The sequence below is a fragment of the Podarcis bocagei genome (assembly GCF_964188305.1).
Source record: "Podarcis bocagei genome assembly, chromosome: 13".
Lineage (NCBI taxonomy): Eukaryota > Metazoa > Chordata > Lepidosauria > Squamata > Lacertidae > Podarcis > Podarcis bocagei.
Window position 1 is genome coordinate 1,747,983 of NC_138138.1, and position 24,580 is coordinate 1,772,562.

The 24,580-nt window shown below is 46.0% G+C and overlaps 2 protein-coding genes across 10 annotated transcripts in view; one reads left to right on the top strand and one right to left on the bottom strand.

The window, feature by feature from the left end:
• The window catches only part of ANKRD13A (ankyrin repeat domain 13A), a 40,538-nt gene extending 32,042 nt beyond the window's left edge, over window positions 1-8,496 (bottom strand). Inside the window, exons 1-3 of one of the 5 annotated variants that reach the window (XM_081168531.1) lie at window positions 8,189-8,496; window positions 3,438-3,570; window positions 2,662-2,786 (exon numbers count right to left, since the gene is read on the bottom strand). In XM_081168531.1, coding sequence (XP_081024657.1) covers window positions 2,662-2,786; window positions 3,438-3,570; window positions 8,189-8,284 — 354 coding nt within the window. In that variant the 5' untranslated portion in view covers window positions 8,285-8,496. Of the gene's footprint in view, window positions 1-2,661; window positions 2,787-3,437; window positions 3,574-8,188 lie in introns of all 5 variants that reach the window. The other 4 variants (XM_081168532.1, XM_081168535.1, XM_081168534.1 and 1 more) reach the window with 4 other exon arrangements.
• Window positions 8,497-17,726: 9,230 nt separating this feature from the next.
• Window positions 17,727-24,580, top strand: part of GIT2 (GIT ArfGAP 2) — a 42,299-nt gene continuing 35,445 nt past the window's right edge. For all 5 annotated transcript variants that reach the window (XM_081168519.1, XM_081168522.1, XM_081168521.1 and 2 more), the window contains exons 1-2: window positions 17,727-17,876; window positions 20,840-20,973. In XM_081168519.1, coding sequence (XP_081024645.1) covers window positions 17,825-17,876; window positions 20,840-20,973 — 186 coding nt within the window. In that variant the 5' untranslated portion in view covers window positions 17,727-17,824. The remainder of the gene's footprint in view (window positions 17,877-20,839; window positions 20,974-24,580) is intronic.

Consider the following 24,580-nt stretch of genomic DNA (forward strand, 5'->3'; position numbering starts at 1 on the left):
ACCACGAGCTTTCCCTGAGCCTCATGCGACCCACTGTTGACTGAAGCGGGGGTCGCTCAGGAGTTTGCTGCCTTTGGGTGGGTTGTGTATTTCTTGTAGGAAGGTGATATGTGGTTTCATGGTGTTTATGTATGAGGTGATGCGTTTCCTTTTGATGGGGTTTCCCAGCCCCCTCACATTTAATGCAATTGCTTTTAGGTTAGCCATCTTGCTTATCTATTATGTGGGGCGATTCCCTGCCAACCCGTTTGGGTTGTCTTGTATCTCTCTCTTCGTGTTGTTTAAAGTACCAGTGGGAAAAAAGCTTTGAAATAATTTATCTTTTCTTCTTTTCTTTTCTTGTTGTTCTTGTTTCTATGTATATCTGACTGTGTAATTCTATCTGGAAAAAATGCAATAAAAAATATTATAAAAAAATAAAGTACCAGCGGGGTTGTGCTGACCTAGGGTGTGGTGGGTGGGGGCTAGTGGGATTAGAGTGAGATTTGGGTTAAAGAGTAGGGGGTAAGTTGTAGGGAGTTTCCTATATGTAGTCATATAGGTGTTTGGGGTATTTTGGGCCATCTGGCATTTAGCCAGTTGGTCCTAGGTTTCAGCTGGTGTGGAAGGCCATGTTCAAGGACAGGCCATCCCCCCTGTTGTTTGCGATAGGGGGTGATCAGCGAGACAGTGTGAAGTGACTTTGTAACATCGCTGTCAGGTATAAGGTTCATAAGCAATGTTGCCAATCTTATGAGCAACATTGTTGGTGTGTTGGTGTGAGGATGTGGGTGCTGGTACGCTCTGGTGCCACCATAGTGCTGGTTGGGTATCAGATTTTAGCCTGATTGTGGGTTGTGTTATTAAGGTTGGAGGAGTTGTTTTTTCTTAGTATGGAGTATGGGGATGGTTGAGGTCGTCTGGACTGGTGTTGGGGTTGGGATTTCTGTGGGGGTGCGGGGCTGGGGGGGGATGTTGATGGTGTTAACTAAATCTATGTTAAACATTAGGAAGAACTTCCCGACAGTAAGAGCTGCTCGACAGTGGAATTTGCTGCCAAGGAGTGTGGTGGAGTCTCCTTCTTTGGAGGTCTTTAAGCAGAGGCTTGACAACCATATGTCAGGAGTGCTCTGATGGTGTTTCCTGCTTGGCAGGGGGTTGGACTCGATGGCCCTTGTGGTCTATTCCAACTCTATGATTCTGATTCTATGATTCTAGTATGTGGACCGAGAACTCCCAGAAGTGCAAGCTGGATTTTGAAGGGGCAGGCAGAAGAACCAGAGACCAAATTGCAAACATGCGCTGGATTATGGAGAAAGCTAGAGAGTTCCAGAAAGACATCTACTTCTGCTTCATTGACTATGCAAAAGCCTTTGACTGTGTCGACCACAGCAAACTATGGCAAGTTCTTAATGAAATTGGAGTGCCTGATCACCTCATCTGTCTCCTGAGAAATCTCTATGTGGGACAAGAAGCTATAGTTAGAACTGGATATGGAACAACTGATTGGTTCAAAATTGGGAAAGTAGTACGACAAGGCTGTATACTGTCTCCCTGCTTATTTAACTTATATGCAGAATTCATCATGCGAAAGGCTGGGCTGGATGAATCCCAAACCGGAATTAAGATTGCCAGAAGAAATATCAACAACCTCAGATATGCAGATGACACAACCTTGATGGCAGAAAGTGAGGAGGAATTAAAGAACCTTTTAATGAGGGTAAAAGAGGAGAGCGCAAAATATGGGTTGAAGCTCAACATCAAAAAAACAAAGATCATGGCCACTAGGCCGATCACCTCCTGGCAAATAGAAGGGGAAGAAATGGAGGCAGTGAGAGATTTTACTTTCTTGGGATCCATGATCACTGCAGATGGTGACAGCAGTCACGAAATTAAAAGATGCCTGTTTCTTGGGAGAAAAGCGATGATAAACCTAGACAGCATCTTAAAAAGCACAGATATCACCTTGCCAACAAAGGCTCGTATAGTAAAAGCTATGGTTTCCCCCGTAGTGATGTATGGAAGTGAGAGCTGTACCATAAAAAAGGCTGATCGCCAAATAATTGATGCTTTTGAATTCTGGTGCTGGAGGAGACTCTTGAGAGTCCCATGGACTGCAAGAAGATCAAACCTATCCATTCTTAAAGAAATCAGCTCTGAGTGCTCACTGGATGGACAGATCGTGAAGCTGAGGCTCCAATACTTTGGCCACCTCACGAGAAGCGAAGACTCCCTGGAAAAGACCCTGATGTTGGGAAAGATGGAGGGCACAAGGAGAAGGGGACGACAGAGGACGAGATGGTTGGACAGTGTTCTTGAGTCTGACCAAGCTGAGGGAGGCAGTGGAAGACAGGAGTGCCTGGCGTAGTCTGGTCCATGGGGTCACGAAGAGTCGGACACGACTAAATGACTAAACAACAACAACTCAGAAGTCAATCTCCCAGTCATCTGTATTAAGTAGCAATCTAAAACACTCATACCATCGAGGTTGCAACCCTGCATGCACTTATTGCGAGCATCCTCAACTAAAGAATGGGTAGCTTCCCCCCAGAGTTTTCTCAGAAATTTTACATTTCTCGTCTATAACTGAGCTGAGGCCTATCTATGGCTTTTAAAATGAAGGTTATGGAATTAAAAAGAACTGGCAAGCTAAATAGGCATCATTCATGCCTCTCTATTTACCTCATTAATTTTTTGGAGCAATTCTGGGACCCCACCAAGAGTGGTGGACGCCTGGTGGTAATCCCTATGTTGCAGGATCATGTGGACCATCTCGGGATCCCCTGTGCTGACAGCTTCATGCAAGACTGGAAAAAAGACAAACAGAGGGAGGCTAAGAGAGAGGGAAAGGGATTCACGTCATGCTGGATACTTGGCAACTAGTGAGCCAGTTTAAACAAGAACATGAACTTTCACATCTGCTTTTCTGGAACTTTCTTAGCTCCCTGGACAGCCATCCTCAGAAGCTCCAGGGCCTGCCTACACCTTCTGCTGAAAGCATAGAAACATCTAGGCTTAGAATAGACATGCTTTAGCCTGGTCAGATCTACTTTTCCTTTTGTTACTGGAGTCCCCAAATTTATCAAACAGAGTCACGTGCAAAAGACGTAACACTAGAATGAAAGAGCAGAGTGCCTCTGAGCTGTTTTCAGTACCAGAACTGAACTGGAGCTCATAAACCTGTCCTACAAAAGTTCACGCCTGCTTAACCCAAGCTTTCTTTGTTTCAAAAGTCTAATTTAAAGGGTGGTGGGAACTGTGTTGTTGGTGACCTATTTAAACAAGTGGGAATTGGAATTCCTTGCCCAGGAATCCAAGTCGGTGGTTCCTTGAAGCACCAAATCAATGAGCGATTGACTAACTTTACCTTCTGCCCAACACTGGTCTAGGCCCTGCCTGAAGTTCTTCCTCTGTTCTCCTCCCTTTTGCTGCAAACATGCCTTGCTGCAACCCCTTACCTGTCCATCCCTGTGCATTTTCTTTGGTGACATCTGCTTTATGCCGCAGGAGGACTCTGACAGACTCGATGTATCCCAAAGAAACAGCAAGATGCAATGAGGTCCGGCCACGAGGATCCCGCTGGTCCACATCCTGCTAAAAAGCCAATAGGCAGACCTCTTCTAAGGCCTCTGCTATAGTCAACACAAGTCATCAAGGATGTACAGAGCTAAATATGAAAGCTGACAATGCTTCATGGAGTCTATGCTGACAGCTTCAATGCTGTTGGTGTTGCTTATAAGGACACATAGGCAGGCAAGCTTAAAATGAGACAGCAATCCCAAGAGAAATCAAACTGATCATCCTTTATATAGAGATAAGTAAAACACCCTATGCAATGAAATTATGAAGAGACAAGGAAGAATTTCTGGTCTCAAACTGCAGCTCATGTGGGGCACCCCACCAGCGGTCTGTGAAACAGACAGATTTTGCTTCCTTCAATGTTTTGCAATTAAGCATAAAACATTTTTCTCTTGGTAGGTTCCACCAGCATCCAACTCAAGCAGCAATCTTATACTGAGTCAGATCATTGGTCCCTTTAACACAATATTGTTTACTTTCCCCAAACTTGTGCTCTCCAGATATTCTGGATACAACTCCCCTCTGCCTTAGGGCCATTTTGGACTGCAATTCCCATCAGCCACAGCAAGAATGGCAGGAGGCATCTGGGTAGTGACAGGCTGGGGAAGGCTGGTCTACCCAAGAGTGGTGGCAGCTCTCCCAGATGGCAACTGGCCTTCCTATGTGAGATCATTTGGCTAGAGATGCTGAGCACTGAACCTGGGGCATTTGGTGGGCAGAGTTCAACCCCTGAGCTAGGATCTCCCCTGCAATAATCACGAAAGCACTTGTGGGAAGAGGTTCCTCCTTTCTTTTTCAAACTGGAGCTCCACAAGAACTGTGTCAGCAAGTTCCTCCAGGCTCTTACAATTTCCCAGCTCTTTGTGAGTGGGCTTTGGGAGCCAACGGGGAAGCCTAGTCTGCTGGGACTTTATCTCACCGTCGTGCCTCCCCTCTTCACCAGCCCAGATTTCTCCTACAGGAGGGGTGAGGAATCTGTTGCTGGGCTCCAACTCCTATCATCCCTGACCATGGATTGGCTATGCCAGCTGGGAGGTGGGAATCCAACAACCCACAGGTAAGCAGCGTTCTTCAACCTTGGGTCCCCATATGCTGTTGAATGACAAAACCCACCATCCGCAGCCAGCTTAGCCTATGGTCAGGGATGGTAGGAGTTGCGGTCCAACAACATCTGGGGACCCAAGGCTGAAGAACACTGCAGGATCCTCTCCCACTGAGTATCCTGCAGGATGAGGCCTTCCTGCACAAGTGTTGGCCCAATAGGGTGAAGCCATCTTCTCTCCAGCACTTGCAAATGGAGACACTCACATTCTTCTGTGAATGTCCTAAGAGGCCTGGGACTGAGAGGGACTTCTGTGTACAAAGTCTATGTCCTCCCACTGTGTTATTCCCCCTCTTGTCCCCCCCCCGAAAGCTGAAAAGAAGCTTTTGCCCCCCCCTAAAAGAAGAATCTGGCCTCTGATTTTCTGTACCAGGAATTGCTGTCATCCTATTCAGCTACGAGAGGATGCTATGGCAAAATGCCTGCTGATGCATATACCAGGCAATAACCTTTACAAAGCAAACTTTGTAAAATGACTGGTGATGTTATGGAAACAGATGGTCACTGGGATTGGACCCCCACTTGGGGGACGGACACGGTCACACACACACACACGACAATGAGCGCTCTTGACAGACCACTACAAAATGCAAACCACACAAGGCAGAGAAAGAGCCACTAGCATGCAAACAGCGACACACACTTGCGCCTTACCTAGGTCTTTCACTACTAGCTTTAGAAATCTGAAACAGAAGAGCATCTATAACTAAGGGGGAAAAGTAAAAATCAACAGTGAGCCAAAGAGGAAAGGTCATGATCATTTTCAGTACTGCTGGTGGGAGTTCTATTGTGCAATCAGTGCTGTACACAGCACTGCTTAGGGCAGCTTTCCCCAACCTGATGCCCTCCAGAGCGGTCCCAGCCAGCCATATTCCCAACACACCACACATCAGTTTGTGCTGGTTGAGGCTGATGGGAGCCGTAGTCTGAATTTTCTGGAGACACTAGGTTGGCAATAGTGAGTTTAGGGCCACGTGGGCCAACATACACAAACACACAAGTTACACTGAAGTTGTAAAGTTAGGCCCAACAACAGATAACCAGGTTTTTCACTGGCCAATGTCCCGCATTTCGGATGATTTAGCAATTAAGATCCAACCTATCTGCAGATTACCAAAACCTCACCAGCAATAAAATTGTATGTCTGCTGACTGCAGATGGGCTAACTTCTGTGTGAAGATGCATAAGGCTGCAGGGAAGATATCAAAGGATCCTGAGTTCGGTTCTGGCCATATGTAGATTATTTAAGCTTAACTGATAAACAAATCTTCTTTAAATCACAGGTTCAGGCACAATCCCTATGCACACTTTCATGGGATTAATTTAGTGAAATTTAGTTCCACAGTAAAAGAACTGCTAGTCCTTGTAAGAAGGAAAGACCGTATGTGATATTTTCCTTACCATTCAGAATTTCAGCTATACACCAGGACCTCTAAGTGACAATTGGCACCTGCTGCCAATTGCAAGTTGCAAGTTCCTTGGGGAAGGGGCCTGAGGTTTTGGGTGTATGTGTGTGTACGGAGACACTTAATAACCACAACTGCGATAACAGATACATTTAAAACCAAGTTTAGCATTATGGGCCTAAGGGGTTATGGGGCAGGTTGGTCTATCTGAACACAGCAGTCCGCAAATTCCCAACTCAGCTCTAAGCCTGCGGGAAGCTCCCCCTGCCTTCAGAACTTGCCTAACACTGCACACAAATCACTCCTTCTGACTGGGCAGAGAAGGAAGTGAACAAGTTGACCAACTTCTCCAAAAAGAAATCAGATTTTTGGAGGGGTGGAGAAGAGCAATTCTCTGCTTTACCAACAACAGTAAAGAGTGGTTCAGCTTAGCAAAGTCCCAGGTTTCCTTGTGGTCTTCTTCCATCTAGGCTAGCAAGCATGCTCATCCTCCTAGTGGCCTTGCTTCTTGGCCCCACTTGGACAGTTTCCAACATTTCCCAGACACCAACAACACTGTTTGTGGACCACTGTAAGCTTCAGTTCGAAGCCAGCTGGTCTTAAGAAAACCAGGCTGTTGTACAGTTGCTTTGGAGAACAGCCAGCATAGCAAGAAAAGAACGGGTGGCAAAGATGGAGCAGGGGGAACATAACCAGAGAGCTCTGGGTTCAAATCCCCCCATCATGATGCTCACCAGGTGACCTTGGAACAGTCACTCAGCCCAGCCTCTCTCATAGGGGATGGATGCTCCTTAGAGGAAATGCAGAAAAACACACTTCCTGCTGTGATGCCCAAGTGAAAGAGAAAAACAAGGAAGATGCTCCCTTTAGAAAACCCCTTTTGCCTCAATGTATCAGCTACAGAGCCCTAGACATCAAACGCATCATTGCACTGCAGAAAAATTCATAACAGGTTCTGAAGCACAAGCTCAGTTGACCAGGACACTGACCTGGCGTGTAGATCACCTGAGCAAGCCGAGATGGTGCCTTAGAGCTTCCTAGAAGGGTTGCAACTGCCATTTCCACTCTCTCATTTTGAAACCATTTGCTAGAGTGGGCAGGATTCTACCAGTGGCATGGTGGGCTGCAAGCTCAAATATTGGCCATTTCTGTGTTCTTTTGTGTCTGCCAAATGAAGGGACCCCTACTACTTCCTTTGCCCCTTCTCATAACTCATTCTTTCCTATGAAGCTTTAGCTGCTGATGGCTTCTCTCATCCCTTTTCCTTTTATATATCTACCTATAGGCCTGAACAGAGGCAGAGATTCCATATGGCCTCTCTGCTCTTATTTTGCATATCACAGGGATTAACTCTTCCAAATCAGATTCATTCCCCCTCCCACTCATTTAGGGAGCCCTCAGCAGCACAGCCTGAGAATAAAGCATACTTTGTGCAGGTTTTTAATTGCTCCTGCTTTTTCACAGATCTCAGGTTGGCCTGACAAATCTGGTTTCTCTTTCCCGTAACTCCACATTTTTTTTAAAAAAGGAAACAGCCAGCAGTACCTAAAAATAGTATGTAATTGCTTTAAGGCTTTTAGAAAACCTGCAAGCCCAGAAATAACCAGGACAGCCTTCACCAACCTGGTGCCCACCAGATGTTTTGGACAACTCCCATCATCCCCAACCGGCAAGTGGTAGTCCAAAAGGGATGGAGGGCACCAGGTTAGAGAAGAATGAATTAGGATATGGAGGAGTCCACTGTAGGACCCCCGTTCTCCACCACCCTAAAAGCTTTGCTCTACTGAAAACATGGGTACACCCCCTGCCATGATGAATGTGTCCATCAACCCCTCTTGAGCCCCTCCAGCCCTGAGCCAACAGAGCGAGCCCTGGCTCCAGAGAAGACAGCGGCAGGAGCACTTGAGAATGGGGGCCACTGGCCCTCTCTCAGCCTAGCCTCCCTCACAGGGTTGTCATGAGGATGTTCTCATGCACATCCTACTGAAGCTCTTGGGAAGAAAGGAAAGACACGAAGGTGATCCACAGGTGCAACTGCTCAGAATCCACACAAACACCTGTGGAAGTCTTAAGAGCCCAGGTGTCCCCTCCAACGCCACATGCCCGCCTTCCTCTTTCTTACCTTGTTCTTCAGCGCTTCTTCCAGCTTCTGGAAGTCATTATTCCAGACTAAGCCGTGCAAAGGGAACTTGCTGTCGGCGTCCCTCGAAGAGCTCATCCTGGGCCGACGGGCCCCTTCTCCCCCCGCGTCAGGGCCCGGAGGGGGCACAACGCCTTGACACAGGCAGCCCACTCCTCTCAGGTCATGCCCTCCGCTGCCCCCAATGCAGGCTGGGGAGCACCTCTCCGCCCCCCACGGTCGGGGCTGCCTCCCCCACCCCTCTTTGGGTGCCCAGCGAAGCCCCTCACCCCTCTCGGAATCTGTGGGAGGTCCTCGTCAGCCCCCCGCTTATGGGCTCCCCCTAACCTTTCCCCTTTCCCCCCCCACCCCACCGCTCCTACGCTGCTCCTCCTTCCTCGCCCCCCGCTCGGCCCCGCGCCCGCTTGTGGGGACCAGGAAGGAGGCCCCGGGAGGAGGGAGGAGGAGGAGGAAGAAGAACCGCGGCCCCCTCCCCTCGCGGGCGGGACGGCCTTCGGAGGCGGTGCCGGGAGGGGGGATCGCTCAGGGCAACCGCCCGCCTTCCCTCGTCCGCTCCCTTGAAGCCGCGGGCGCCATGCTGCGTGCGGGCAAAAGCGTCAGCCCCGCCCCCCGACACACCCACGCTTCCTGCGCTGCCCGCCATGATGTCTGAGGGCGGCCAACAGTCTCCTGCTACTCCGGCGGCCATCTTGGAAGAAGGCAACTGGTATTGTCTCTCTCTGCTTCGCTCGCGCTTCCCTCCGACCACCATGGTGACTAAGGGCGCCGTTGCCGCCGACGTAGATCAGGCGGCCATGTTTGGAGAGGGCGACGTATCATAGAACCATGGAACTGTGGAATTGGAAGGGACCCCTGAGGGCCATCTAGTCCAGCCCCCTGCCATGCAGGAATCAAAGCTACGGCATCCTTGACAGATGGGCACCTGACTTCTGTTTAAATACTTCCAGTGAAGGAGAGTCCACCACCTTCCCAGGGCGTCCATTCCACTGCCAAACGGTTCTTGCCATCAGAAAGCTTTTTGTGAGGTTTGATCAGAATTTCCTTTCTTAAGAATCCCTTGGGAAGAGAGGGAACTTTCTTTTCTGAAGCCAAGATGACATGCACTAGAATCGACCAAATATGGGTAACTAGAGGAATGGCACCAAAGACAAGAAAAGTGGAAATCTGCCCAAAAACCTGCTCCGACCATAATGCTGTTAAGATGGAAATGAAACCAACACCAACTGGCTCCTTTAGATGGAGGATGAATGACACCTTATTTAGAGATGAAGAAGTGCTTAAGAAGGCCCAAAAAACCTTGAGAGATTATTTTGAGATAAATATGAGCACCAATGTGGAAAAAAGAGTAATCTGGGACGCAAGCAAAGCGGGGTTCTTGATACAACAGAATGCAATAAAGAAGAGAAGCCAAAATGAGAAGTAAGATAAAATTTTGGGGAAAATAAAAGAAAGTGAGAAGAAATTGAGAGTAAAACCAAAGTCGCAGGAGATTTTGAGAGAAATAAAGTTATACCAAGTACAATATATGGAAATGATGAATCAGGAAATAGAATGGAAAATTAAACAAATAAGACAAAAAACATTTGAATCAGCTAATAAATGTGGGAAATTGCTGGCCTGGCAAATGAAGAAAAAGACAAAAATTAAATACTATCACAAATTTAGAAGTGGAAGGAAAGAACATACACAACCCAACTGAGATTAGAAACTGTTTCCAGAGGTATTTTAAACAACTATACACACAAGGGCCACAGAAAGAAATGGACATAGACCGATTTCTGAAGACAAATGGATTACAAAAAATCTCTCAAGAAAGTAAACTAATGTTGAATTATAAAATAACTGAACAGGAAGTAGAAGGTGCCATCCAAAACATGCAATTGGGCAAATTTCCAGGACCGGATAGGCTGACTTCTAGATATTATAGATCCTTGAAAGAGTGGTTAATACAGCCTTTAAAGGAAGTTTGCAATGAAATATTGGAAGGGAAAAGGGCACCAGAGTCCTGGAAAGAGGCGTACATTACACTTATACTGAAAACAGAGACTGAAAAGACTCAGCTTAAGAACTACCGCCCCATATCATTACTTAATGTTGATTACAAAATTTTTGCAGACATTTTGGCCAAGAGATTGAAAAAAGTGTTGATGGAGGAGATTCATAAAGACCGAGCGGGCTTTCTCCCGGGAAGACACTTGTCTGACAATTTGAGGAATATAATTGATATTCTGGAAAAACTAGAAGTGAACATAAATACTAAAGCAGTTTTGATATTTATGGATGCGGAGAAAGCTGTTGATAATATCTCTTGGAGTTTTATGAAGAAGAATCCACAGGGGATGGGGGTAGGCCAAGGTTTTGAAAACGGTATAAGTGCAATTTATTCGGAACAAAAGGCTAAACTAATTGTAAATAATGTGGTGACGGAAGAATTTAAGATAGAAAAAGGGACAAGACAAGGTTGCCCAATTTCCCCATTGCTTTTTATATCGGTCCTGGAGGTTTTGCTGAACATGATTAGAAGGGACCAGCGGGTTAAAGGTATACAGGTCGGAACTAAACAGTACAAATTAAGAGCATTCACAGATGACTTAGTATTGATGCTACAGGAGCCAGAATCTAGTACTAAAAGGGTTTTATAATTAATTCAAGAATTTGGTCAGGTGGCAGGATTTAAATTGAATAAGTTAAAAACCAAGGTTTTAGAGAAAAATTTAACACCGATTGAGAGAGAGAGGTTTCAGAATGAGACAGGCTTGACAGTGGTTAAGAAAGTGAAATACCTGGGGGGTTAATATGACAGCTAAAAATGGGAACTTATTTATTTGTTCAGTTTAAAACCTGCCACTTGACCAAATTCCTGGATTACTTCTAAGGCCCTCTTAGTACTAGGCATCGGCTCCTGTAATGTCATAACAAGATCATCTGCAAAGGCTTTAAGTTTGTATTATTTAACTCCGACCTGAATACACTTAATCAGCTGGTCCCTTCTGATCATGTTTAAGAGAACCTCCAGGACTGAAATAAAAAGCAATGGGAAAATTGGGCAACCTTGTCGTGTCCCTTTCTCTATTTTAAACTCTTCAGTAACCATATTGTTAACTATCAATTTGGCTTTTTGTTCAGAGTATATTGCACCTATACCATTTCCAAAATTCTGTCCAACCCCCATCCCCTGAAGATTTTTCTTCATAAAACTCCAAGAAATGTTGTCAAAGGCTTTCTCCGCATCTACAAAAATCAAAACTGCTTTAGTATTGATGTTCAGCTGCAACTTTTCTAGAATATTAATAATATTCCTCGTGTTGTCCAATAAGTGCCTTCCAGGGAGAAAGCCAGCCTGGTCTTTATGTGTTATCTCGGCCAAAACTTTTTTTCAATCTTCTGGCCAAAATATCAGCAAAAATTTTGTAATCCACATTGAGCAGGGATATGGGGCGGTAGTTCTTAAGTTGTGTCTTCTCAGACTCAATTTTCGGTATAAGTGTGATATAAGCTTCTTTCCACGTCTCAGGTGCCTTTTTCTCTTCCATAATTTCATTACAAACCTCCTTCAAAGGTTGAATTAGCCAGTCTTTCAAAGTTCTATAGTATTTGGAGGTAAGTCCATCAGGTCCTGGAGATTTACCCAGTTGCATATTTTGAATTGCGCCTTCCACCTCTTGTTCAGATATTTTATGATTCAGAAAGTCTTTATTTTCTTGAAAACCAAGGTTTTGGAGAAAAACTTAACACAGATAGAAAGAGAAAGGTTTCAGAATGAGACAGATTTAACAATAGTAAAGAAGGTAAAATACTTGGGGGTGAACATGACATCTAAGAATGTAAATCTTTTTAAAGATAATTATGAAAAATGCTGGTCAGAGGTGAAAAAAGACTTGGAAATTTGGACGAACTTGAAGCTTTCCTTGCTGGGTCGAATTGCTGTTATTAAGATGAATGTATTGCCTAGAATGTTATTTTTATTCCAATCATTGCAAATCATTGATAAGATGGACTGTTTCAAGAGGTGGCAAAGAGACATATCTAGATTTCTCTGGCAGGGCAAAAAGCCCAGAATAAAATTTAAAATTCTTACTGATGCTAAAGACAGAGGGGGGTTTGCCCTGCCAGACTTAAAACTTTATTATGAGGCCGCAGCTTTCTGCTGGCTGAATGAATGGCTACTTCTGGAAAATACAGATGTTTTGGATCTTGAAGGAAGTGATAATGTATTTGGGTGGCATGCATATCTTTGGTACGGCAAGGTAAAAGCGCATAAGGCATTTAAAAACCATATTGTCAGGAAAGCACTGTTTAATGTCTGGATAAGGTATAAAGACTTTTTGGAGAATAAAACTCCAAGGTGGCTATCACCTATGGAGGCGAAAGCCTTGAAAAAACTTAACATGGAAGACAAATGGCCAAAATATTGGGAAATTTTAGAACAGGAGGGTGACAAACTGAAATTGCAGAGTTATGACAAGCTTAAGGAGAAGGTGCGGGACTGGCTACATTATTTTCAAATAAGAGAGGTCTATAACTTGGATAAAAAAATTGGTTTCCAGGTGGAAAAATCAAAGTTGGAAACAGAACTGCTAGAACCCAATGTAAAGATACTTTCGAGAATGTATAATCTGCTGCTGAAATGGAATACTGAGGAAGAAACTGTAAAATCGGCAATGATAAAATGGGCACAAGACATAGGTCATAACATCATGTTTGCTGACTGGGAGAAGTTGTGGACCACCGGGATTAAATTTACGGCATGTAATGCCTTAAGAGAGAATATAATGAAAATGATGTATAGGTGGTACATGACCCCAGTCATTGCAAAAATATATCATTTGCCCGATAACAAATGTTGGAAATGTAAAGAGAAGGTACATTCTTTCACCTTTGGTGGACGTGCCCAAGGATCAAGGCCTTCTGGGAAATGATATATAATGAACTGAAAAAGGTATTTAAATATACTTTCCCGAAGAAACCAGAGGCCTTCCTCCTGGGCATAGTGGACCAATCGGTGTTAAAGAAGGATAGAACTTTTTTAATGTATGCTACAGCAGCAGCAAGAATTCTCATCGCAAAGCATTGGAAGACACAAGATCTACCCACCTTGGAAGATTGGCAGATGCAACTAATGGACTATATGGAGATGGCGGAAATGACTGGCAGAATCCGAGACCAGGGAGAGGAGACGGTGGAGGAAGATTGGAAGAAATTTAAAATTTATTTGCAGAAATACTGTAAAATTTATGAATGTTAAGGACATTGAAATGAATCGCAGGGGCTTTAGCAACAAAGTAAAATGGAAGATTGGACTAACAACAGATAAATTAATAGGATATGAATTTGCTGAATTAATTTTTTAAAAAAGGGATACAAGAACGGGAGACGTGAGGAAGTCGGGAAAATAAGCTAATTGAAGATGAGAAATTAAGAAAGAGGGGATTTTTGTTTTTTGTTACTATATGTGTTTTTATTTTATTTTTATTTTTCCTTTGATGTGTTTAATGTTTGTATTTTTGTATTGTATTGTTTTTTGTGATTTTGTATTTTCTTTGTCTACGTATGCTTTTTATTGTGAAAACTTAATAAAATATTTATAAAAAAATGGGAACTTATTTAAAGACAAATATGAAAAATGTTGGACGGAAGTGAAAAAAGACTTAGAAATTTGGTCAAATTTGAAGCTTTCACTGCTAGGCCGTATTGCTGCAATAAAAATGAATGTATTGCCTAGAATGTTGTTTTTGTTTCAAACATTGCAAATTGTGGACAAGATGGACTGTTTCAAGAAGTGGCAGAGAGATATTTCTAGATTTGTCTGGCAGGGCAAGAAGCCCAGAATAAAATTTAAGATATTAACTGATGCAAAGGAAAGGGGTGGATTTGCCCTGCCAGACTTTAAACTTTACTATGAATCAGCAGCTTTCTGCTGGTTGAAAGAATGGCTACTTCTTGAAAATACAGACATTTTGGATTTAGAAGGTTTTAACAACGTATTTGGATGGCATGCATATCTGTGGTATGATAAGGTCAAAGCACATAAAGCATTTAAAAATCATATTGTCAGGAAAGCACTGTTTAATGTTTGGATAAGATACAAGGACTTATTGGAAAATAAAACCCCAAGGTGGCTGTCACCGATGGAAGCAAAAGCTCAAAAAAAGCTCAATATGGAGGTCAAACGGCCGAAATATTAGGAAATTTTGGAACAAGATGGAGATAGACTGAAATTGCAGAGTTTTGAGAAACTAAAAAACAAAGTGCGAGACTGGCTTCATTATTATCAGATAATGGAGGCATACAAGTTGGACAAGAAAATTGGCTTTCAGGTGGAAAAATCAAAATTGGAAACAGAACTGTTAGAACCCAAAACTAAGAATTTGTCAAGAATGTATAACTTGCTGTTGAAATGGAATACTCAGGATGAAACGGTGAAATCTGCTATGATTAAATGGGCACAGGATGTTGGACATAACATAATGATGGCTGACTGGGAACAGTTATGGACCACAGGTATGAAGTTTACGGCATGCAATGCCTTAAGAGAGAATATTATGAAAATGGTATACAGGTAGTACATGACCCCAGTCAAGCTTGCAAAAATCTATCACTTGCCCGATGATAAATGTTGGAAATGTAAAGAAACTGAAGGTACATTCTTTCACCTTTGGTGGACGTGCCCAAGGATTAAGGCTTTCTGGGAGATGATATATAATGAAATGAAAAAGGTATTTAAATATACCTTCTTGAAGAAACCAGAGGCCTTTCTCCTGGGCATAGTTGGCCAATTGGTGCCAAAGAAGGACAGAACTTTTTTATGTATGCCACAACAGCAACAAGAAGACACAAGAGCTACCCACTCTGGAAGAATGGCAGATGAAGGTGATGGACTATATGGAACTGGCGGAAATGACTGGCAGAATCCGAGACTAGGGAGAAGAGTCGGTGGAAGAAGATTGGAAGAAATTTAAAGACTATCTACAGAAATATTGTAAAATTGATGAATGTTAGAATGATGTTGGATAGAAATTAAGCGGTTTTCAGCTGTAATATAAGGGAATATGAAAAATGGATTATTTAGATAAAAACTTAATGTCATAATATTTTAAAATTAAAGACTAGGATAAACAAAGAGGGTAGGGATTTGCTGAACCAACAAACTGAATTGGAATACAAAAAAGGGAGGCGTGAGGAGGTCCGGGAAATAAGCTAATGAAAAATAAGTAATGGAAAGATGGAGTTGATTTTAACCTTTTTTATTTTGTATTTTTTTTCTTTTTTCCTTTTTTTGTAATACTTTGAAAATCTTAATAAATATCTATAAAAAAAAGAATTTCCTTTCTTAGCAAATCTACTGGTTTGGGTCCTACCCTCCGAAGCAGGAGAAACAAAAGCTCACTCCACCCTCTGGATGACAGCTCTCATACCCTGTACGTCTGGCCATCCTGTCCCCTCGCAGTCTCCTCTTTGCAGGCTCAACATCCCTGACTCCACCAACTAGACCTTGGAACATCTTGGCTGCCCTCCTCTGCACACCTTCCAGCTTGTCAATATCCGGTCTTAAACTGTGGCGCCCAGAACTGGACATCCCAGGTGGGATCTGACCAAGTCAGAACGAGCAAAGCCCAACCCAGATGCCTGACCAAAGGCTGGTTGTTTTGGGTTCCCCGCTTCCCTCAGGGAAAGCCCAAGCCGGTGCCTCAGCCATGAGACCTGGAACAGACGCAGGACCCCAGAGCGAGCCTAGCTGCGTTGAGGTGCCACTTCTGGTGGGCTCAGCCATGGCTTAATTTCTACCCGAGAGAGGTGCCATGGCCTCCCATGCTTCCTGGGAGGCTCCAAATCCCACCTAAATTGGGGGGGGGGGTACTTTTATTCAGGCAAATGGGAAGTGTACTGGTCCAAGGCAGAACCATGGCAGTTTGCCACTTTGTTTTTCAAAATTAACCTCCAAGGGAGAAGCAGTTCATCTCTTCTATCCCAACGGTTCATAGAAGAACTGTGACTTTAAGAACACCTGCCTGAGCTTGTTGTTTTCCTCCTCCCTCCCAATCTCTTTTTCCTTGTGGGTTGTGTATTTTAAATTGCAGAGCTAAGGGAAAAACCGTCTACTAGTTTTTGTAAGCTGCTTCGCCGCAGGGCTGTGTGTGGCTGAATAGTGAGACAGAAATGTTTTAGAATGATAGATGAAGGGGGAAGGCATGCCCGGGCACAGCAGGGGAAACTTGGAAAGGGGGGGGGGGCTTTTACATACAAATCTGAAAAGCAGCTGCCTGGTCTCCCCAGTTCCTCCTCAGACGGGGGACTCATTGGCATTCAAGATACATCCGCTTGTCTGTCTGGGAGCAGGAAACAGCAAATTTTCTTGGCACATCATTCATCACAGCCAGTGACATGCCAGGGGGCTTCAGCTTAAATAGCCACCCAAGGTGCCTCTTGGACAGGCTGTGGCTGTGCCAGCAAAGAGGACAGAGGGGAACTTGGCCTCTCCTTCGCTGGTTTGGAGGCTGCAGGGCTACAGAGCAGGGAGGGGCTCAAAAGAGGATCACCAGATTGAGGAAGTGCTCTCATTGGGCAAGTAATATTTGCATGGGGTGCAGATGGAACCCTGGTTAACTCTGCTATCAGCACATGACTGGGGTGGGATGGTGGCTTAGGCCTGCCTAGAGCTGTACAATCCCAAATAGATAGATATCTAGTTGGCCACTGAGAATAGAAGGATGGACAAGATGGGTCCCCTTTGGTCATCCATTAGCCTCCACTTACCGTATGTCCTATTCTGATTTCACTGATTTCACAATGGGGCAAGGTCAGTAATTGCAGCACTGTGGAGAGCTCCAGGTGAGCTTTTATGAGGGCTTTATAGATGATCACCTTCCAGGCTCTGCCCCTTCCTTGGATCAAAGGGTTTGAAGAGGCAGGTCTCTGGCTTGGGATTGAATCACAGAATCATAGAATCGTAGAGTTGGAAGGGAATCCAAGGCTCATCTACTCCAACGTCCTAAAATGCAGGAAACTCAACTAAAGCATCCATGACAGAGGGCCATCCAACCTCAGCTTAAAAACCTCCAAGGAAGGAGAGTCCACAACCTCTGGAGGGAGACCTTCCACTGTTGAATGGCTCTTCCTGTCAGAAAGTTTTTTCTGATGTTTAGTCGGAATCTCCTTTCTTGTAACTTGAAGCCATGGGTTTGAGTCCTACTCTCCAGAGCAGGAGAAAACAAGCTTGCTTCATCTTCCATGGGACAGCCCTTCAGATTTTTTAAGAGGTCTATCATATTAATTTTCTTCCCTAATTTTTCCTGGAGTGTCAATTTTATAAAAACAGTAGCACTAATAATGGACCACCTTTACCCGCAACAAATATGGTCGCCGCATGCCTCGCCTTCCCGGCGGCAAGATGGCCGCCCGAGGCCCCGCCCCAGCTTCTCTCGTCACGGACCCTCCGCGCGGCGATGGTGAGGTGCGCACTTGGCGCAAGCGGCTTGGCGAATGCCTCGGCTCGCGCGAAGAGGTGCGCTGGTGGCGCGCGCACGCGCAGGACGCCTTCCCCGTGACTGGCGGGGCTGAGAGGGACCCGTTAGCGGGAGCGGCGGCCCCCCGAGCGGCTCCACCCGGCCCGGCTAGGCCATGTCCAAGCGGCTGCGGAGCAGCGACGTGTGCGCCGATTGCAGCGCTCCCGGTAAGCGCCGCGGGAGACCAGGGGCGGACGACGGACGGGCGGGGGGGGGCACCGCGGAGCTCGAAGGACCCAGGCGTCCGAGGGACCCAGGCACCCCAAGGCTGGTCTCTCGTCACGGGGCTGCCGCGGGAGAGGCCGCCGGGGAAAGGGAGGGCTGCGATCCTGCTGAGGGGAGGCCCGTCTGGGGGTGTGCAGGGGGCCTCTGGGCATGTGCAGAGGGCCTCCCCTCGCAAGCGGGTGGGGGAAGGAGCAGGTGCCGAGGGGGGAGCTGTCGGGGGAGCCCGGCACCTCTCTGCTCTGGGCTTGGGGTGTCTGTGAAAGAGGGAGGGAGGGGTTTAAAGAGGGGCCCCCCATCTCCCCTTTGCACATGGGTTTCCCTTGCCCGCCCGGGAACAAGAGGCTTTGCTGGATGGGCCCCACTAGCCTCCTGCAGGCTCTGCTCGGGTCCTTGCAAGGCGGGCTTCCCAAAGGCTTCCCCCGGCCCCGTGGGATGCAGGATGCTAGGCTAGAAAGGCCTTGGGCCTGATCCATCCACAGGTGGTTATGTTTTCCAAAATCACCAGCACCCAGCTTGGGGGCAGTTTGTGGGACACACCCTCTTCCCCCAGGGCCTTTGATGGAGATGACATTCTGGGCCCCAAACAGGAAACCAGCTGCGGAAATTGCGCGTCCTGCCTTGAGTTAATTGCAGGTGGCAAGAGAAAGCAGCAGCCAGTTCTCAGAAACCCAGCCGGCTCTGCTTGTGGTGGCACAAGGGGCCCGAGCCTTTCCCCTGTACCTTGGATGAACGAGCCAGAATTGCCCCTGACATCAGAGCCTCGTGTGGCTACCAATGGTTGCCCCGTGGGCTGTTGTTGTGGATCTTCCTGCCACAGCGAATCTCAGGTCTGCCTCGTGGTCTGGGCACAATTCAAGGTACCAGCTCTGGACGATTTCTTCCTCCCCATTGCACCATCACGAAAGTACTACTTCAGCTCTGCCATTTGTGGGCTGAGTTCACACAGCCGAGGGCACTTGGGCATACACCACAACTGTGGCAGTCACTTCCCCCAGATCAGACAGAGGCAACTTTGGTAATCTGTGCTCCCAACTCAAAAACCCATGAGTTGTCCTTCTGTAAGTAAGTTGCCAACTTGTACTAGTTGGGGAGCCTGCCTAGCATCAAGTACAAAATATGTATACTGGCATACTGCACATAAATCCCAAATGAGAGCTCTGAGGTTAAGCGTAGATGCTCTTCTTTCTTGCAGCTTGCAATTCCACTTTGCTGCATTGTAAGTAAGTAGTTTTTAGGGTGGAGGCTGAGTTGCCGGGCTCTTGAAATGCACAGGGGACCCTAATAATTTATGTGGAAATGGGAATGGCTGGCTGTTTCAGCAGTCTTGCCCCATATCTTCCCCCACACTTAAACAAGTATGCAAGCATTTCTTCATTGTGTGCGTTTTTCAGCTCTTTCAGGGAGAACTGACAATTTCCCTCTGCTGTTCTTACAACTTCTCTAATAATGATGCACCTTTGCAGTAAAGAGAGTAGTGCAACAGATCTTCTATTCAGCTTCAGTTCAAGAGATCTCATGCTTTGCCAGGCACCTTCCCGTTCTGCTCCGTTTCACCAGACAGCTTGGCTTGTGACTCAAAGCCAAATCTGGCTTGATGCTTGTCATGCTTCCTGTTTTGCATGACCCTGGCATGTTCTTTGCAGCTTGTTTTAGCTCATAGAATCATAGAGTTGGAAGAGACCACAAGGGCCATCGAGTCCAACCCCCTGCCAAGCAGGAAACACCATCAGAGCACTCCTGACATATGGTTGTCAAGCCTCTGCTTAAAGACCTCCAAAGTAGGAGACTCCACCACACTCCTTGGCAGCAAATTCCACTGTCAAACAGCTCTTACTGTCAGGAAGTTCTTCCTAATGTTTAGGTGGAATCTTCTTTCTTGTAGTTTGGATCCATTGCTCCGTGTCCGCTTCTCTGGAGCAGCAGAAAACAACCTTTCTCCCTCCTCTATGTGACATCCTTTTATATATTTGAACATGGCTATCATATCACCCCTTAACCTCCTCTTCTCCAGGCTAAACATGCCCAGCTCCCTTAGCCGTTCCTCATAAGGCATCGTTTCCAGGCCTTTGACCATTTTGGTTGCCCTCCTCTGGACACGTTCCAGTTTGTCAGTGTCCTTCTTGAACTGTGGTGCCCAGAACTGGACACAGTACTCCAGGTGAGGTCTGACAAGAGCAGAATACAGTGGCACTATTACTTCCCTTGATCTAGATGCTATACTCCTATTGATGCAGCCCAGAATTGCATTGGCTTTTTTAGCTGCCGCGTCACACTGTTGGCTCATGTCAAGTTTGTGGTCAACCAAGACTCCTAGATCCTTTTCACATGTACTGCTCCCAAGCCAGGTGTCACCCATCTTGTATTTGTGCCTCTCATTGTTTTTGCCCAAGTGCAATACTTTACATTTCTCCCTGTTAAAATTCATCTTGTTTGTTTTTGCCCAGTTCTCTAATCTGTCAAGGTCGTTTTGAAGTGTGATCCTGTCCTCTGGGGTGTTAGCCACCCCTCCCAGTTTGGTGTCATCTGCAAATTTGATCAGGATGCCCTTGAGTCCATCATCCAAGTCGTTGATAAAGATGTTGAATAAGACCGGGCCCAAGACAGAACCCTGTGGCACCCCACTAGTCACTCTTCTCCAGGATGAAGAGGAACCATTGATGAGCACCCTTTGGGTTCGGTCAGTCAGCCAGTCATCCCTGGGTGCCTTCTCTGAGCTCAGTACAAATCCAGATTTCCTTCCTTGTTTGGTGATGCACAAAGTAGAGTAGTTTTTAAAATATAAAAACTGGACCTGAGAAACCCAAGCACTACCTGTGGCTGAAGTGGACAGTAGTGGAATTTCTTTGCAACCAAACTCTTGCCTCTCTCTCTTCCTATGCTAAATGTGCCACTGTTTTTCTTTCAGACCCATGTTGGGCATCAGTTAACAGAGGAGTTCTGATTTGTGATGAATGCTGCAGTGTTCATAGGAGCCTGGGCCGGCACATCTCCCAAGTCAGGCACCTGAAACACACACCGTGGCCCACAACGCTGCTTCAGGTAACACACACTGGGCTCATCATGCCATTGAGCCTCGCTGCTGCCCATGCAAATGACCACCCCTCCTGCCTAACAGCTTCCCATAGTAGTCGTGTGTGGCCCAAAGGTGGACGGGGCAGAGGAAGAGCTCGCTTGTGAAGAGCTTGAAGAGAAGAGAAGAGAAGAGCTTGCAGGGCAGCAGCTGAAGAAGGAGCAAAAAGGGTTTTCTTGTGTGTGTGTTTCTTTGTGGCTGATTAGCTGCTCTCCCTGTGCAAAGGTCAGAGGGGGCAGGGTTTCTGTTGAGGCAGGTGCTTAGCTGTGGGAGGAGCTTATCAGAGCTAGCAGGGCAGCGGCGCGCGCCTGGCGGCGCTCGCAGTTTGATCCATCTTTTAGATTTAGGGGGGCTAGTCTCAAACGTTTGTTGGGGGAGACCTAGGTTTTTTTGGGGGGAGTTATTTGTCCTGTCTTCGCGCTTTTTATGATGGAGGACTGCTGTAGCCACCCCCAACGACACGTTCTCAAGATGGAGAGGGAGGGAACAGCTGCAGTCACCTGCGGTTCCTGCACAGTGTTTGCCATCTTGCCAAAGGTTGCAGGCAGCTTTACCTGCAGCCATTGCATGTTGATTGCCCTCTTAGAAGACAAAGTCCAGCAACTGGAGGAACGTGTAGCTACGCTCCAAAGAATTAGAGAGCTGGAGCTCTTCTTGGAAGCAACAGAGAACACCGTCTCCACCAAGGAGGAGACAGGGGACTCCCCTGAGAAGGAGGCTAGTTCACCAACACAGGAGCCAGATATATGGAGAAACGTGACTCAAAGAAGTAGGAGGCCCAGGGTTCGCTCTGATTGTTTAGAAATACACAATCGCTTTGAGGTCCTCTCCCCTAGCATGGAAGACAAAGAGCAGACTCCATTTGAGGATCTCTCCCTCATTACAGTCAATCAGGTATATGAAGACGAGCAGCAAAGTCAGTCCTCAGGGAATGTGCAGGTGACCTTGGAACGGACAGCTCACAGAAGAACCCCGACCAAACCTAAGAGGAGGCGTGTAGTGGTGATAGGGGATTCCCTACTGAGGGGAACAGAAGCAGTGATCTGTGGGCCTGACAAGATGTCTCAGGAAGTGTGCTGTCTCCCCGGGGCTAAGATCCAAGATGTAACTGAACGACTGCAAGGAATCATAAAACCCACTGACAAATACTCCTTCCTCTTGGTTCATGTGGGAACCAATGACACTGCAAGCAATAGCCTCCAGAAGATCAAAAGAGACTACGAGGCTCTCGGCAGGAAATTGAAGCAACTAAATGCACAAATTGTCATCTCATCTGTCCTCCCAGTTGAACGACGTGGCCCAGGGAGAGAGGGAAAAATAGTGGAAGTGAACAGCTGGCTTCGCAAATGGTGTAAACAGGAACGGTTTGGATTCTTAGATCACGGACTGCAGTTTCTTGAAGATGGACTTCTGTCAAGCGATGGGCTGCACCTCACAACGGTTGGGAGGAATGTTTTTGCCAAAAATCTCAGAAACCTCATCAGGAGGGCTTTAAACTGACTAATGTGGGGGAGGGAGACAGTGCTCCTGAAGGTAGGAGTCTATCAATTGATGAAGATGATCATCCAAATGTCATAGACCAAATGGAGCAAGCAGCACGCAGACCTAGTGGTGGGAGGAAAAAATCCTTAAATAAGAGACACGGGGGAATGATTAATGGACTTCAATGTCTGTACACTAATGCGCAAAGCATGGGAAATAAACAAGATGAGCTTGAGCTCTTGGTACAGCAAACTAAATATGACATAATAGGCATCACTGAAACCTGGTGGGATAAGACCCACGATTGGAATGTAATAATGGGGGGATACAATCTATTTCAGAGAAACAGACGAGACAAGAAAGGAGGAGGAGTGGCGTTATATGTCAGGGATGTGTATACCTGTGAAGAGATCCAAGATTTAGAACCTCAAAGCCAAAGTGAGAGCATTTGGGTCAAAATTAAGGGAGAGAAGAATAACAGAGATCTCATTGTGGGAGTTTACTATAGATCCCCAAGCCAAACGGAGGACATAGATGATGCCTTCCTGGAACAGATGTCCAAGCATGCAAAAGGAAGGGAGATAGTAGTAATGGGGGACTTCAATTACCCGGATATTTGTTGGATGTCAAACTCAGCCAAGAGCATAAGGTCAAACAGATTCCTCACTGGCCTTGCAGACAACTTCATTGTCCAGAAAGTGGGAGAAGCAACAAGAGGAACAGCCATTTTAGATCTGGTCCTAACCAATGTTGATGACCTGGTTAGTGGGGTAGAAGTGGAAGGATCATTAGGCGCGAGTGATCATGCTCTTCTGAAGTTTACTATACAGCGGAAAGGAGCAGCCAAGCATACTAGGACTCAATTTCTTGACTTTAAGAAAGCCGACTTCATAAAACTTAGGGAATTGCTGGGTGAGATCCCATGGACAGTAAATCTAAAAGGAAAGGGAGTTCATGATGGCTGAGAGTTTGTTAAGAGGGAGATAGTAAAAGCACAACTTCAGGCAATACCAATGAGACGGAAACATGGAAGGTGCCTAAAGAAGCCAGGGTGGCTATCTAAAGAACTTTTAACTGAGTTAAGATTAAAAAAGGATGTGTACAAAAAATGGAAAAGGGGGGAAACCACCAAAGAGGAATTCAAACAAATAGCCAGCACGTGTAGACACAAAGTCAGAAAAGCTAAAGCACAGAATGAACTCAGGCTTGCTAGAGAGGTTAAAAGCAACAAAAAAGGCTTTTATGGGTATGTCTGTAGCAAAAGGAAGAACAAAGAAACAGTGGGGTCACTCAGAGGAGAAGATGGTGAAATGCAAACAGGGGACACAGAAAGGGCTGAACTCCTCAATGCCTTCTTTGCCTCAGTCTTCTCCGATAAAGAAAACAATGCCCGACCTGAAGAATTTGGAGCAAATGATTCAGCAGAGGAAACACAGCCCAGAATAACTAAGGAGATAGTACAAGAATACTTGGCTAGTTTAGATGTATTCAAGTCTCCAGGGCCAGACGAACTGCATCCAAGAGTATTAAAAGAACTGGCAGATGTGATCTCAGAACCACTGGCAGTCATCTTTGAGAATTCCTGGAGAACAGGCGAAGTCCCGGCAGACTGGAAGAGGGCAAATGTTGTCCCTATTTTCAAAAAGGGGGAAAGAGAGGACCCAAATAATTATCGCCCAGTCAGTCTGACATCAATACCAGGGAAGATTCTGGAGCAGATCATTAAGCAAACAGTCTGTGAGCACCTAGAAAGGAATGCTGTGATCACCAATAGTCAGCATGGATTTCTGAAAAATAAGTCATGTCAGACTAACCTGATCTCGTTTTTTGACAGAATTACAAGCCTGGTAGATGAAGGGAACGCAGTGGATGTAGCCTGCCTTGATTTCAGCAAGGCATTCGACAAGGTGCCCCATGATATTCTTGTAAAGAAGCTGGTAAAATGCGGTCTTGACTATGCTACCACTGAGTGGATTTGTAACTGGCTGACTGACCGAACCCAAAGGGTGCTCATCAATGGTTCCTCTTCATCCTGGAGAAGAGTGACTAGTGGGGTGCCACAGGGTTCTGTCTTGGGCCCGGTCTTATTCAACA